Source organism: Osmia lignaria, chromosome 14, assembly GCF_051020975.1.
Source record: "Osmia lignaria lignaria isolate PbOS001 chromosome 14, iyOsmLign1, whole genome shotgun sequence".
NCBI classification, from domain to species: Eukaryota; Metazoa; Arthropoda; class Insecta; order Hymenoptera; family Megachilidae; genus Osmia; species Osmia lignaria.
In genome coordinates this window covers 4,901,165-4,918,710 of record NC_135045.1, presented here as the reverse complement: position 1 = coordinate 4,918,710, position 17,546 = coordinate 4,901,165, and the positions used below count along the sequence as shown (strand labels likewise).

At 34.0% G+C, this 17,546-nt stretch overlaps 1 protein-coding gene across 13 annotated transcripts in view; it reads right to left on the bottom strand.

Moving 5' to 3' along the window:
* Positions 1–17,546, bottom strand: part of LOC117607475 (uncharacterized) — a 149,974-nt gene that overhangs the window by 81,254 nt on the left and 51,174 nt on the right. The window contains exon 1 of one of the 13 annotated variants that reach the window (XM_034331201.2): positions 9,819–11,485. The exons of the other annotated variants lie outside the window; for them this stretch is intronic. Within the exon in view, the coding sequence (XP_034187092.1) occupies positions 9,819–9,937 (119 nt within the window). The 5' untranslated portion in view covers positions 9,938–11,485. Of the gene's footprint in view, positions 1–9,818; positions 11,486–17,546 lie in introns of those variants that run through there. 13 annotated transcript variants of the gene reach the window in all.

The window sequence follows — 17,546 nt, the reverse complement described above, 5'->3', positions numbered from 1 at the left end:
CCCCCTTCCACCGTTCAAGACCCAACAAAGGACCATCTTTGTTTAGAAGCACCCTGTACATGCCAGCAGCTAAATGTACGAGCACGTAATTCGAGCATCCCGACTTGCAAGTTCTACGAGCTTGAAGAGTGAAGTGCATATATTGGAATACGCCGTGGTGAATTGAACGTTGCGCAGCCGGCTTCATAAAAGTGACACGTCTGCTCGTAATGCCAGGGCTTCGTCACCCTAGACTCTAGACGGCCAACTTAAGCCCGTGGTAATCCTCCCTTGTGATCCGGATTTTCGAATAGAGGGTCGATCGGCACACGGACACGTTTGGCCGAAGGATGATTTAGTGGTGAGCCGCATTTAAAGGGACAAGGATGATTTCGAGCCACGTGGGCGGAACGAGCGGAATTTAATGCCTCCTCTGCACGTGGTCTCTCCTGATCCCTGCCACCTTAAGCTTTAAGTACTTATATATGTACTTCTTAAATGTCTTTTTTTTTCATCCTCTGTTATTTGTATCGGTCAAATATTATTATTGCCACGAAATTAAGTGACGAAATTGACACTCAATTATGTGAAATTATAATATAATGGAAAATTAGGTCAGAGGGGTTGGAGTGGTAAAAACATCTAAAGAGGTCAAATGAATAATATTGTGCTTCATAATTAAAGAGCTAAAATGGGGTTTATATTAAAATAAAGGAACTTGATGAATTTTATTTAAATTTAAAGATGCAACATCTTATTTAGATAATTCTATAACAAGATCGAGTATCAGCAGAATAAATTTTTAATTAAATAAAATTTTTATTTCGCGTTACAATAAATGAAAGTTAGAATCAATGGACGGTGTATTTCTCCATAACAGAGGACAATAAAAAACAAGCTTGAATGTTTACGACTGTTGTGGAAGTTTCAAAAGAATTTACAGGAAAAGATAAGAATGTTGAAAAGAACGTCCAGTATGAAAGCGTTTATCTGGTATCTTTGAAATGGTGCATTGTGGAAAAATGTTGCAAATAAATATTCTTCATATTTGAAGAGGCTATCTCGGAGTATAAAGGCTTGTACAGGGTCAATCAAGTAATTTTTTTTTATTGAAGGTGGAGAGATATTGAAAAAGAGATTGTAGCTTCATTTCCTTAAATGAATTCTATGGTTTTTTCTTTGCATACAAAGAAAAATAATAATAAATATAAAACATCCTTATGCATTGAAAAACAATATTTAAAGGAATACTGTTTAATTTAAAAATTAAAAGTAGAAATAATTTTTTCATTTTTTAAATTAAACACTATTTCTTTAAATATTATATTGTGTTTTAGTGCATACGAATTTTTCATATTTATTATTAAATGAAATTAAATCCAAACATAATCATCCAAAACATAATTAAAAGAAATAACTTTCAATTTGATATGCTAATTATACTCAAAAATATTAATTGACAACATTTTTGTAAGCAATAACATTTTATGTGGTGAGTTTTTGATTTTATTTATAGGTTGTATTATTTGGTATCACAACACAATAACGGAGTGGAAATCGCGTACTCTTCGATGGTTTTACAGTTCTGCGAATCACATGAGAGACGAATCACTGCTGCTATTACACAATGGACCATTCTATTCCATTATTCCGCGTTTCCGCGAAAACCTCCAAGTGATAAGGATATCGTTGCGATGCAATAAAGTTAAGAACGAGGCGCCTTGCACGCACGCCTTTGAATTAATGAATACAAAATAGGCCAGTGATTCGAACCTCTTCCGGTTTTTATGCAAAATTTCACCTTGCCGAAACGTGAATTTTATTTTGATCAGTCTTAACCTTCTTACTCTCCTAAGCTATTTTATTGTTTTAATACACAATAAATACACTAAAGGTATTCAACTTGGCACTATTGGAAAATCGTGCAGAAAATAGTACTTTATATCTATAAATTATTTCAAATATTCACACATTTTCTCTGATATTTTTTAACACATCGTGCAAAAATTCTTAATACCTACTAAAATAAATTATAGATTTTTTCTATCATAGACAAAAATATTTCTATTAAAAAAAAATGCCAAAATATATTTTCCGATTTTACAATGCAATGGTGTAATTTTCAAAATTCGAATACCATGTTTCAAAAATGCCAAATGCATTTTTTGTTATTCCTTTTATTATTCACTAAAAATATTTGAAAACACCAAACATTGTTTATTTATATAAGTAAATAATATGAAATAAAAATGACATTACATTTAAAATTCAATATTTAAGAGTATATGATTGTTGCACGATACGCTCTGATTTTGTTATAGTGCAAAGACTGACATAAGCTGTGTCTGGGGGATAAAGATTTTGAATTTCAAATGTTTGCGGAATGGGCTTAAACGACAAGAAAGGAAGGCTAACGTTGATACGAATTCAACATAGATAAGAAGCGGCCGCGTTTGAGACTAGTTTCTTATCACTGCTTGCAACGAGCATGAAAACGTGGTGTTTAAGCACTCAACGGGATTTTAAAAGGAACATCACTAATTGTCAGAACACTATAGTAACTGTTATGTTATTATATATCAAATTTGTTCATAAAACTGTCAACAACTAGTCAGTCATAAAAGCTTTTGTACATTTCATAAAATTTAATTAAATACTCTAGAACAAAATGTATTATTCCATAATAATATTTGAAAAATAGTAATTGTTAAGTACCTATAGAAATTTAGAAAAAGTCGAATAAAAAAAATTACTTTTGTAACGTGAAATTAATTGTAAGTCAACCACCTGTAAATTGTACGTTTGTCTGTTTGTTATTGACAATATTATTTGTAAAATTAATGAAAGGTTTGCATAGGCATAGTAAAAAAAAGGTCTTCTATTTTCAAAAGGAAAGAAATGGCAAAAGACAGCAGAGGTATGCAATTTGTTTTCAGCGCAGGTCTTAGAGTCACATATTACATTCAACAAGAAATAAGTAATTTATAAAGTAACGGAGAGGTATAGAAAAAGCTGGTGTATCGCATCTGTTATCCAGGTTTATGGCTATCTGAGAAAAGTTTCAGTTTCAAGCTCCACGATGCCCTGGGAATTCATACAACCCGTGGAACGTCGATCTTGGTAATAAATCATTTAGTTCATTGCTGACAAGGCCGCCGGATTGAAATAAATAAACGTGATAATGGACAAGGAATTCAATTATATCCCTATCCTCGCTTACTTTCGACCGTTCAGAAACATTAAAGGAAACTCTATCTATTAATCGTCATTACTTCTTTTCAATATTTCACAAAAAATAACAATTGATACCTTTCGACATTGAAAACTTGCATATAAGTGCTTATAAATTTAAGAACTGATACTTTTATACTATTGATTGCATTTTGTGATTCTAGGTCACAATTGACCCTTTGAGAATTAATATAGCGATTAATTCCTTTTTAAATTTTCTAAAAGTAATTTTCATTCCAATAATAATAATTATTATTAAATTATTTACCAAAGAATGTATGTCAATGTTATAAATTTTCTATTTAAAATATTAAATGTGTTTTGTGTGAAATTCTCCTGCACTAAAGGGGTCGATATTCCAAAAATAATTTTAAAAAAACTAAATTTGTTGCTTCCGGCCTTCACAGAGTGCGTATGAGGTCTTTAGTTCACGGGAAACGTTCAGAATCCATGCAAGGGTTAATGACACAGTTTCCTTTCCGCGATCTTTCTACCGATCGAAAATCCACTGAATGGAGTACGATTCACAGAGGTTCGATTCATCCTTGGGGATCGAGGAGCGGAATGGCCGGATGAACGACACAGACTTCGCGTGAGATGGAAAAAAGGAAGGACAAGCTCAGAGACGGAACTCTGCCAGCTGCGGCTGGCCATGAAGGAAAGCGGAACCATCGGGGAAGCTGAAGATATCGTGAACATACGGTCACTTGTTCTAGATTTACATGTTAATTTACACAGAATGTGTCGAGGATGACGTATACTATAAGATTCCCTTGATTAGGTGTAAATGAAAAAGGAGAAACTACTATTGGTTGTTAGATTTAGATAAAGAATATAGATAAATGGGGCAAGTGATAAGATTTTACTTCAATTTTTTACTCAAATTTTCAAAGGATTTTTCAATTTCTTTTAATGCAAAGAATTTAAGGTTTTCGTGGTGAACTTCAGTTTTGAGCCACCCTGTATATTTGTCTCATAATTAAATGTAAATCCAGTCCTTCTTCATGGACGAGAAAGGATATTAATTAAGCTTTCTCTAATTATTCTCTAATTATTATCCTAGTAATAATAAATTTTCTTTTTAACTAATATTGAACAGATATCTGAACACAACAATGAAACTACATATTCTGACAATTGATAATTTATATTATACATATAATTAATGATTATCAAAAGGGGTAAATAAGTAAGCCATGGCTTTTGAATGATGATGTATATATAGCAGATATATTGATCTCACATATGCAAAAATGAAGAAGATATTCTTCTGAACGAAGAAGATATAAATCATCCATTGTCGTTCATGGAATATCTTGGAAACTATCCCTTATCTGATATCAGAAGCATACCCATTGATCTTTATCGAGTTCTTCGACCCAGAATACGAGTTTTCATAGCATATGCAACTTTCTAAGCCTTTACCTGTTTTTCTCCGATGATTTGTATATTATGCAGCACTTGTCAGAGAAAAACGTCTGAAAAGTCTACTAACAGGTTCAGATCCTATATTCAGAATCAGGAAAATGTACTTGATAAAGCTTTGTAACTAGTTATCGAGAATATATATATAATATATGCAGTAGAAAATAAAAAATAAGTCAACGATTCCATGTAATTTTAGTGATAACGAAACAGTAAATTTTATCAATATCACTTTGATGACTGCATATTTTGTAAAATTTATGATTCTTGCTATTTTACATTCTCTTTTCATATCTAGGAGAGATTGTTTATAAAATTAGGTTTGAAAGCATCATTTAGTGTACTTTAAAAAATTATCAATCTTCAAATTATAATTAATATGTGATAGCATTAGATGAAAATAAGATAAATATTTAAATATGAAAATCACAAATATATATTATATAATTAAATAAATATTTTATCAAGTATTCCATGAAGTATGTATTGAAAGTATAGAATTTGAAATCTCAAATCATATAATATCTAGCACAAGTAAAGAAGTTCTTGAAGCTGTAATAATGGAAGCACAGAAAAATATTCCTGTCCAGAAAAGAATTTAATTTAGACCACGATAAAACGATGGGTAAGGTCAAAGGTTAACCGATAAAACACCGAAAAAATACATCCACGGATATTTACTTTCGGTGGACAATTTCATCACTGTTTGATTCATCAGTATACTTATTCATTTTACTTAAAATATTTACATTAGAAGAATAAAAAAAATTTGAATTTTAAAATCAATTTATACATAGTACACAATATATGCAAGGAAAAGAAGTTTTAGCTAAAGAGCATTACGCTTAGCATAAATAAATTTTCATAATTTCTCATTATCATGAGCTACGTTCAACCTTCTGCAGCTCCTCTAAGCTTGAAATTATATACGCTGGACATATTTTTCATTTAAGCTAAATTGAATAATATTTTTCTCCATAAGAGATTTATGTGTTAAGATGATGACAGTTTTATCGCCTCACCGAATTAATTTCAATGTTATGAGAAAATTTTAATATCATAGAAATTTTACTATATCAAAGTTTTAAAATTCAAATTGAATCAACTTAATGAAAAATTAATATATCTCTTCAAATCTAACATTCAACTATTGAGAATTAATTTTGAAATCATTACCAACTGATACTTTTATTAAGTATATTTTTTACAACTTCTATAGGCAACCTGGGTCATTTATGCCCACGATTAATTTTTTTCAAAAAAATCTGAAGAAGTTCTGGGATACTTATTAGGTGCTCTACTTGAACATTTTCCAAGGAATTTTTTCCATATATAAATAAATGAATAAATAATTCCTTCAAAAGTGACAAAATAAATTTACTCAAAAAAATAATTTTTATTTAAATAAAATGAACCATATAAAAGCATCAAAGAAACCGAACAAGCTGTTCCATTTCACAGAACGACAGGTCGATACAACTAACTCACAGTAATAAATAATTTCTAAAAATCAAGCATAAAATATCCCTGTAATATGATTGTAACAGTATGCACATATGTACCGATCGGGAATCTCGTGTTAAATGGAACTTCAAAGGATATTCGCGGTACCAAAGCGGGTTTGCAAGGAAAGGGTTGAGAATTTATAGGTTCACCATCGACTTAACGCCATTCGGCTTAACTATACTTTTCAATGAGTAGATACACGCGCGTTACAGAAGAAACGCGTGTAACAGATACCGACAGGGGAATGAATGTTTGCCTTTATACCTGCGCACACCCCTTTCCCTATTCCTTTCAACTAAATCATTATTAATGGCGATAATTCTTTGGGTTCTGCACGCGATCCACGATGTCATAATTTTCGTGACGTTGCAAACGTGTCGGTTAATTTGCGTCGTTGGATATGTTTTCCTTCTGCATCGATCAAAAGAAAGTCCGAGTCATCCAGCTAGTTATCGTGGATCAATGAATCGAATGGAATACTTTGTATGACGAAGGGTTACTTTTAGCCTTCTGGCTGAAGTATACTGTGTGTCATACATAAAGCAAATTTGCTATATTTTATTTTTTAACGCATTGAATGCGAGTTCATTTTATATAAACTGCTCTAGTAATCATGGTGCAATGAAAGGTTGATTACTTTTGAAAAAATAAACAAGAAATGAAGAATCCAAGTTTTTTCATATGTGATGTAAAAGTAACTTCTTTCCTTCAAGAAGGTTATAAAATGTTTAAAATAAAATTTGCTTGCACGAAAGAAGACAATTGCAATAATTTATACAAATTAGTAAATAAATTGCTTGCAGTAAAAATGAAATAAACATGTATAAATTCGTGTCATCGTACGTTTGCTTGCTTACGTCCAAATGTGCAATTAATTTCTGAATATTGATGAAACAAACGACCAGTTAATTAATGCTTGATTAACAAGTTAATCTATCACTTTATTAATCTCACTTTCATCAATTGAACTGATATTTAAAACATCGCTTATACATTCAGAAACAAGTTACGGAAACCTTTAAACATTTTGACGGATGAAAATATCCGTACAAAATATTTACATACCGTGACACTGGTAATTAATTGCACGACAATTTCTGGCGTCGTTTGTTTCGTACCGCGTCGATTCATTTGCGGTAGGTGCAATATTTTTACCCGTCGCATTGCCGTGAAAAGGATCTCCGAGTCATCAAGGTGGTTATCGTATTCACTCGTAATCGGATACGAAAAAATGTTCACCGAGGGTCCCCTGGAATTCTCAATTCTCTCGCCTCTGCATCTATGTAAATAGTTTAAGCTCCGTACGAATGAATATTTACAACAACGGTAGACGAAATACCTCCCGCCACGAATTACCATAATTTCGCTCCCAATTGCTGTTGCAATATTTCATGTCTCTGTGGTTTGGTTGGAATGTCTCATTAAAAACGAAACAATCCGTGGTGGAATGACTGGTCCGATGCAAAAGTCAAAATGGTATTGTTTCAGATGACGTATGATCAAGAATACTAATTGGATATTCTGATCAAAGACCTGCCCTAACCCTTTTAAACGAAAGATTTTCATATATTGGAAGAATAATTTTTAAAGGAACAATGTAAAATTTTAAAAATAAAAATATAAAATAAGAAATTAAATTAAAATTCAGCCTCGTCCGAGGGTAATATGCCAACAATATTCGAAACAAAATAATTTTTTTTAATTCGATGGAACAACTTGAGCTTTTTTCGAAATTTAAGCTATTTTACTAGATAACATTTAAAAAGAAAAAAATGGAGATTCGTTATTTGCAATTTTTTTATACAAGCCTTTAATTAAAATTTAAATAACACACTTGGTAAATGTAAAAGTCAATTATATTTATGCTGAAAATTGTATTGACTAATTAACTAATTTTAAATAAATTATTCCGTTCGAAATGGTGTTCAAATATTAATGAAAACAACTATACGTACATTAATGATTTTACCTGAAAGTGTTAAAAGCATTGTACAATTTGAATCGCGAATATACACGTGATTCGACTGAATTTTAACTTACAAAATTCCATGGACACGTTCGCGATCATTTGAATATCAACGAACGCATATCCAGCTACCTAATTTTCATATTATCGGAATAAAGCCATGAAGAATTCTGCTGCAAAATCCCGGCAAAGTGAAAATGAGATTTCTTGGCCGATTCATTTAAATGGAAATGAGCCATACATCACCGCGATGGTGTTTTAAATATCAATTGGAGCAAAACAGCGGATACCATGATTGTCTGGCTTAAGCAATTAGGGAACCTTGAAAGGATCTTCGATTACATGATTTTTGTAAAATTACGTCGAAATTCAAGGATAATTGACAGAGAAAGTATTCTTTATACCGTAGTGTTTTACACTTTAGTGAATCTTCTCCAATATTAAAATATCACTATTATTTACATTTAATTAAACTTGAAAGCAATTTTATAATAGAATAAATTCACAATAAAACCACAAACGTATTTAATCATCAATATTGCCTCCAACGAAACGAAATATGAATTTCGTCGAGCAAACAAAGGAACGATTACAATTATCCTTATAATATCCGGAATAAAAGATCATTCGAATGAGAAAACAAGTACATTTCTGGTGCATCCGCGTGTATCACATTACACGTTGCATTCCGATTTTCTGAATCGCCGTTAATACTGCTCGTTTGGAATTCAGCGAACCCGCGTATAATATAAAACTCGTGATTACAGCGAGGGAAGGAAGGTACTCGAGCGTCAAGATAAAGAAACGACCCAGTCGATCGAACCCGTAATCATAATTTACCAACGAAATATTTATGGACTGTCATTTCGTAAATTACCGAGGGATTATGGCTCGTTACACGATTCTGAACAAAGTTGACGACGTTGCCCTGGTATATGCTAACCGTCTAAGATGAAACGTGGTCACGTCTAAACTCCTTTAATGATATGCATCCTACAGGAAGAATACTTGCACGATGTTCTGAACTTTCCTTACCAACTTCGAGTAGGTAAACTAAAACCGTACCCCGGAGGACAACGTCGCGACCTTTTATAAGGATAATATTCAATAGAAACATAGTTTCGACGGTAATTCTGTATGTAAACTACCGTTCAAAAGTTTTAAGACACTTGTCGGGTATTGTATTTGACCCTCATACGATGGAGTCGAATTTCTGCCGACCCAAAAGGTAATTTAGAATTTAAATTTTATTTGAAATTTATTTTCAGTCTATTTTCCAATGTATCAAGGTTTCTTGTTTGAAATTTAAGTATTGTTAATTTTGGTCAAAATACTGGACAAATAGAATTTTAGATTTCTTATTTTATATTATAGAAATTATTAGGGAATTTTTATTATTTAGTGTAATAATAAATGTAGAAATTTTAAATGAATAGTTAATTCGAGTTTGGAAGCTTGAAAAATGTTTACCCTCATCGCGGCAATATAACGAGAGACTACTGTAATATTAATATTAGCTATGATTTTGGAGAGAGCATACGACTTCCAGGGTAATGGTAAATGTAAAAATTGTAAATGATTAGTTAATTCGAGTTTGGAAGCTTGAAAAATGTTTACCCTCACCGCGGTAATATAACGAGAGTAATTATAGCAAGCGCTGAAAATATTGTAAGTACATAATAGATGGTTTGCAAAAAATGAAACGAATTACCGTTTTTTGGAGAGCAGAGTGTAGGACTCTTTGGAACCGGTGCAGAGTCTCATCCGCATCTTGCGAGCAGCCCTGTCGACGCTTCGCTTTTTAGCTATGCCGCCTTCCAAAACTGGCATCCAGGCGAATTCGAGGCGGGTCGATAGACGACAAAATCAACGGACAACGCAACGATCATTGAACACCGCCCACGGTACACGAGCACAGCACACCTACGCGCTTTCCCCTCGAAAATCACCACCAGCACCGCGTAGCTGGGAATAATCGAAAGCACGATTAATCGTCTTCCACCCTTTCTGCACGGTAATTATTTCGTCGACGATTTTTCTCTAGTAATTCTTGCCAGTCTTATCGAGGAGAAAACAACCTCAGCTTCGTCTCCACCCACGATTCGCCTCGATATGTATGTATATACACCTCCTCCTCCTCCTTCTCTGTCTTTTTCTCCCCAAGTATCACCGCGATAAGCAACCGCGGTCGTCGACCAAAAGTCTTCTCATCAATGGATACCGATGACACGTTTCCACTTTGAGATTCGATTTCTAGATCCCGGCTAATGGTACCCGGCTAAATGGCCTCGTAGAGGAAAAAGTCACTCTCATACGTAGCCTTTTTGCTTCGACATCAAAGCTGAATCGCTCCAGTTAGATAAGCGTGAGTGGTAGGAAGTCGCAGGATCAAAAGCTGCGTCGCTAGAAATTCTTCAGCTATGAAATAGTTCAGTGTCTTCGCAATTCTCTATTTTTTATTCTCAGATCCACGTGTTCGATTGTCGTTCCTCGGGAGACGAATCGCGACACTGATAGCTTCTTCGTCGATGACGCGTACTCTGGCTGCTTATCGCGAACAGAATGCTCCGATCGCGTTCTAATTTATGAATGAAATCGTCAACACTCGGCGAACCTTGAAACGGAGTACACTTGAAGCTGAAGAACCTTTTGAAACACTCTCGAAATCCCAGACTCTTGATAAAGCGATATAAACGCAGATCACCATGGAACTTGTTCGGTCGACACAAATATACACTGTTCTTTCGATCGGATAAATTAATATAAAAATGATGAATTTGACGTTGGACGATTAAAACGCGTTCCCACACGAATATAGTCAACGCGAAACGAAACAGCAGCGAAACGATCGTGAAGCTTGCGCCGCTTCGTATGAGAGTCGATTGTCGACGATCGTGTGGTAGAACGAGCCTGCCGGATAGGGGGGATGTCCAATGGCAAAAGTCAACGAGAACTCTCGAAAGACGCTTCAAGATACCGCGAAGTTGGTACTTGTGTAAACACTAGGCGAATATCAGCGGAATATGACGTCACTGTAATTACCAGATTCACGAGCGTTCGATGTAACGTTTATTTCAATCACTTATGTATTTCACCGAAGAAAGAAACACATAGATAGCAAAATGTTCATAAAATACATTAGATCACTTCTGATAAGGATGAAAAGGATCACTAGATTTCAAAATTCTTCAATTATAAACACAACTCGCGAACTGTATTTATCTTCGACAGAGGATGAAGAATCACTGGAAGAGGTGAAGAAAATGTTGAAAAATTGAGTTCTCTTGAAACACGTAGGCGAGGGTGAAGGATTCCCGCACGTAGACTTGAATGGGCTTTGCCGAGGAACGCACGTGCGTACGCGTAGCCTGTCGAAGCGAGTATGAAACGAGCAGGCATGCGTCACGCGCTCGTAAGGCCCCGATCCTAGTGGCACAGGCACAACTGCTCCGGAGGGGGCAAGCCATCGGGTAGGGGGAACAAGGGGCGAAGAAAATCGACGAGTGGGCCCCCAGGGAGGAAATATCTTTCCCCTTCTCTATTTCTCTCTTTCTCTTTCGCTATCTACTTCCCTACTGTATTTCATATTTCTGCTCCTTTCTATTCGGTCTCTGTCATTCCATTTCCGCCCTCATCTTCCATCATTCGTATTTCTTCATTTTTCTTCGTTATTTATCGTAATTACCTTTTACTACTCTGTAATGTCGTTACAGCTATCGACGATCCCATCTATGGTTCTGTGTTAATTATTATTGACGATTTAATTGGCAGCAATTGTTTATATACACGACTGGTTAATATTATTGGATAATTCGGTGCCTTTCCTTTTTAATTGGGGATTTATTTTATAACAGTAGCCTTATGATAGTAATTACAGAATTCCAATTATTAAAATCGTTATTGGTATCCTTATGTTGCATTTATGGATAGCATTTTAAGTCCATAAAAAGGATGGTGAAATATTCAGATCTAACATAGTAATTAGAAAGATCTAATGTTAAAGGGATCTAATTAATTTATTATATGTTTCCTTTGTTTCTGGCTAATTTATTGCCATGTTACAAAATAGACAAAAAAATTGTTCAAAACAATAAAATTTTAGATACGTAATGAATTATCATTTCTAAGAAAATTGCTGTTTGCTCAGTGGAAATCATTTTTATAAAATTGATTTTTTGGTAATAATAGTACTATATTTTTCTTGTATTTTTATCTTTTTTCCTATTATTATAATAATACCATAAAATGTTTGAAAAAGATTGATGAAACGTTCAAATAATTTTCCTCAAACATTAGGCTTTAAATTAAAATCCCATAAATATCATTTTGTGCCATTATTGTATTAGAACTCCTATATTTTGAAACACACCATTTGATGCACAATAACTTGATAAATCTTATCTTCGCGTTTATACTTCTTCAGCTTTCTCACCACCATTTAGAATCACCTACCTTTCCACGTTTCTCAGCATTTGATGGTTTCTATAGGTCAACCCCGTGTCACGGGCACACAGTTGTTCCGTTATGTGTTAAATATGTCCGCCCATAAGTTTCCGCGGCTGTTGGCATCAAGCTTTAGTACCGTAGGTGGTAATCGACGATTATGTAAATCAAGGAGACTTTTGACCACCCACGACTAGTTCTCAATCTCTCGCTATCCTAATGACATGTTCAGCTAATTTTAACCATAATTTCTTCATGCCAATTTTCTTATCGCGAACACTTTTTAGTTTCTGACAAGGAAAGCACTGGAGCTTTGGGATCACGAAACGTTAACCTTTTACACTCCCTTAACACTTGGAATATTTATTTATAGTAAAATAAATAATACTTCCATTTTTCAATATTTTCCGAATGTATATATACGAAATTATAAATTATTATGACGGTTTTGATTAAATATATTAAATATATTTATGCGCCGATTGTCTGCAAAGAATTCAAATAAATGGATAATTGAATATTCAGTACAATATTAATTGTCTCTGCTTGATTAATATTGATTCAAATCTACGCGGGTGTCCAATCTAATTCATTTAAATGCTATTTCAATGGTAATTTATTCTATCGATTAGATCTGCCCCATTTGTTGCATTTTTTTTCATTAGATTAATTTCCATTTCAGAAACTGTGAAGTCACTTTTGTGCAGTATGTCAGTGTTGAAAAATTATCTATAAAAAGCTATGACATGGCATTGAGGTGACAACAAATAGGCAGGTGGTTGTGATAAATTATTAAGAAAATGATAATAAATGCGTGTGCTGAGTTATTAATTAATCGTACAAATATACATATGTATGCTTGAAAATATTTTAAGTTATTATAAATTCGAAATTCGTATATTTATATTCGTATTCGAAATTCATATAAATATAGTCTCTGCTATTCATTTCCTAAATTTTACTATTTCATAGAATATTATTTTATATACAATAATAACCGAGCTCTATAATAACCGAACCAATTCCGTCATTTGAGATTTTAAATCGCAAACGTTACCTGTCATTTCTTGCAAATTATACATAAAGCAAAATTATGTATATCAAGAATACTGATATTCTTTTTGAATAATCTTGTATATGATAAGAAGCTCGACCAAGATGGAAAACAGGGTCACATTAATTATACGATCCGAACGGAAGCAAATCAAAGGAAAGCACGCGTCTCGTTCGATTACCCGAGCAGATTTCCATTTATGTAAATGAACACCGAGAATGGCGTTAGCGTAAACGCTGACGGATCTTGCAGGTACGGGCTCGATGCGTTTCGACGCATGCACAACAGCAATAAAATCCTCGAGATGGTCACGGAAGAATGCCTTTGCGGGTAGATGCATTTTTCCGGTAGCTCGAAATTCAATGACCACGAAGGTACGCCCCATTACTCGTGGCCCATAAACTTCCACGTAAGCGGAAAAACGTACTCGTGAACCCCTTTCAACAAAGGTGACAATTTTCGAGGGTTCCATTTCATGGCACGCGACATATGTACTGTGATACGCGATCCCGATATAATTTCTGATCCATTGGTGCACAAATCGTGCATTGCGAAATATTTAATCCATTTAAGAAAAAATATATAGTGACCCTAGTTAATTCTTTTCTTGTCAAGGCAAGGATAAGAGACTCGCATCTAGATTTTCTAAAATATTTTAAACAATATCCAAAAAATTCAGTGTATTTTTAAAAATTTATCTTAATAATTTATATCTTTTATTAAAATATACTCTAATGTCCTTTGAAATTAAGCACCATAAATAAACCATCACTCAGATTTAAAAAGAAACATTTCTATAATGTTAAAGCTAGCAAAAATGGAACAGTAGAATAAAATGGCAAGTCTTCCATTTACTTTACCAGTGTAAACTAGGCTCCAGGTATAGACAGTACCTTTGAATGACGTGCGTAGAAAATTCCAAGTGTCCCTTACAATAGCTCCAGCGGATAATGTACTTTGAAAACGCTTTGACTTTGACAAGCATGCAATAAATAAAGGATTTCGTAGCTAAAAATACTAGCCTTCTGTCAAACAGATGTGGACAGTTGCTACGAAAAATGCTAATTTTCTCAACGAAAAGTAATGATATTCATTAGATGCATAGAGTTAGTCCAGGAACTAACGCCACTGGTCAAATTATTATTACAAAAGGGACGAGATATTTTTATCTTTTTATTCGAAAAAAGCTCCTTACAGTGATCATGAAATTTTTCAAAGCTAATTCAGCAAATGCTCAAATTCACAAATTCCAAAATTCTAAGATTCTCAAATCCTAAAATTCTGACATTCAAAAATTCTGAAATTCCCAAAATCTGAGGTTCCAAAATTCTAAAATTGAAATATTCCCAAATTGTCAAATTTTTAAATTCTAAAATTTTCAAATGCCCAGATTTTTAAATTTCCGTGTTTCAAAATTAATAAATATTGCATTCGTCATCAAATACAGAAACTATAAAAAATTTCAAAACGATAGTCGCATAGAAAACTGGACAGACTGCATACGAACTTACTGTTGCCACGAAACAGTTAACGCTTCACTGTTCTACCAGAACCGCAGGAAAATCAGAGCAACGGAAAAATGAAATCGATCTTCATCATTGGTAATCAGCGATTCGTGAGTGATTCCGATTCGAACCCACCGGACATTTCGGTCAGAAATCATCAACAGACAATAGGACTAATTCGCCGCCAAATGGAATCATTTCCGCGCCCAATTGTTCGAATGCGTTTTATCTGCGACTCTCTCCCTAATTCGAGCTTTTATGCTGTTCATTTTCAAGATTGCGATTCGTGTAATTTTCAATTTGATTATTATTGATTTATTTATAACTTAGTGGAAATAATCAAAATTAGATGTGACATTGAAAAGAAACTAAAAGTAGGAATTACCACTTATCCCATAAAATGGAAAATAATTCACATCCTTTGCACAATGAAACCACAATAAATTTATGTTAAAATTATTTTATAAATAATTAGATCTTTCGAACTCGTGGAAACTTACTAACAATAAGAAGAGGCTAAGTTAGACAATGGAGAAAAGGAAAGATATAAAGTGAAATCGATCCGTATAAATAGCGGAAGAAAAACGGATTCCAGAAGTCGGAACCAATGGGACGGCTGTGATTTACAGGTTCTTTCATTACTGACGTCAAATGGCATCCGAACGTGGAAAACATCGACAATAACATACCGGGTGACGCCGTAGCATATGTGCGGCACTCATAAACTACACGAGTACAATGCTGCCTCTTCGGCCCGATTGCTATTGTTCCAAACGTGCACGCGGAGAATGAAAGTCAGCGATCCTACAACACTTGACAGTTACACCACCAGAATATTGTTTATACAGGGCAGGCATCGTCGAGTAGGCTTTTGTAAGTTTCTTGCTGGTCGATTGACTTGTTCAAGTGTTTAACCCTTTTGCTCAGGTACGACGTCTATATGCGGCGTTGAAAGTTGAAAATTAATAGCGAAAAATATGTCTGTACGGTAAATTGATTTAGAAAAAGATATCGTTTTTGGATACTCAAATTCATTTTTAAAGAAATTCTGAAGGAATGTAAACTTTACATTCAGTTTGCAATTAAACATTAATAATTGCTTTGAAATATAATATATGAATGTTATAGTCATACGAAATTTCTTTCTAATTAATTTTTGCTTTTAATAATGTAAATTTTCAAAGGTGTCAAAATTTTATTGAAAAAGTAAAATATATTTAACTGCCTCAAGTATCTTCAACGTTGATTGTTTGAATAATTTATTCAATCGAAAATTCAACATCACTAATTTCATAGAAATGCAATATGCATATGTGATCAATACTAAACCGAATTCGTGCATAAAAGTATAACTAAAAATACACTATGCCTGGTGATAACTATAATGATAAAAATTAACATAAAATCATTTCAGATTTTAGAAGACACCCTTAGTGTCATCTCTTACACGTACGTGTTCAGACGTAACATTTCAGAACCCAGCATTGCGGTAAAGAGTTACGCCCAAAATTCATATACCTCGCTGTATACATGCAATATTATTCAAATTGGTAGTTGCATCCTGTGCACATTTAAAATCACCGCTCTAACACGTGTACATCGAACCGTGTATTCTCCCGACCTACACAAACACAGTGGCCTGCCCCAGCTATCTATCTACCTACCTACCTACTCACCTACTCGTACATATCCATTCACCTAACCTGTCCCGTTTCTACGGACCGCTTTGCTCTCGCTTAATGCGAGCAAACTATGCGAACGTAAGTACGCGTCAAACGGGCGAAAGCCTTAAAGGTGGCACACACAACGATGCGAGTCTCAATCGCGTAATCCTTGCCATAGGAAAATTAATATTTATGAAAGGGTTTTGCAAACAAGTTCCAAAACTATACATAACTATGCTTCAGTCTAGAAATACTGAGAGGAGAACTTGAGTCCATTAGTTAAAAAATATATTAAATTTTGGTGAAAATTTCTGGAAGTCTATTTTTAGGCTCGATTGTGCTGGTAACGTTACCTCGATGGATCACCCGTATCTACCCCTTTAAGTGATCCAAAAAATGGTGATCACTAGATGAGAAGAATAGTTTGTCCCCCTCTCTCATTAGGGGAGGATTCCATAGACCATAAAGTGATCTGGTGGCGTTGAGCCAAGTATTCCTTACACGAGATGGGGAGATATCCTCCATCGAAAGATCCTCTTATACCTCATTTGAGATCAACTGGTTGGCCTTCTCAATTTCTTAAAACTCTGAGAAGAATCTGAAGTGAATAAGTTTCAACAATGGTTCAATGAAATTTCTCTTACGTTTGTAGTACTATAACAATGGTACGTGGTCTACATAACTACACTAGATACTTCTTGGTCATTCATCACAAATTGCCACTAAACACATTATTAGTCAATGCGTTTGAACAATTACTCTGACCACTTTAA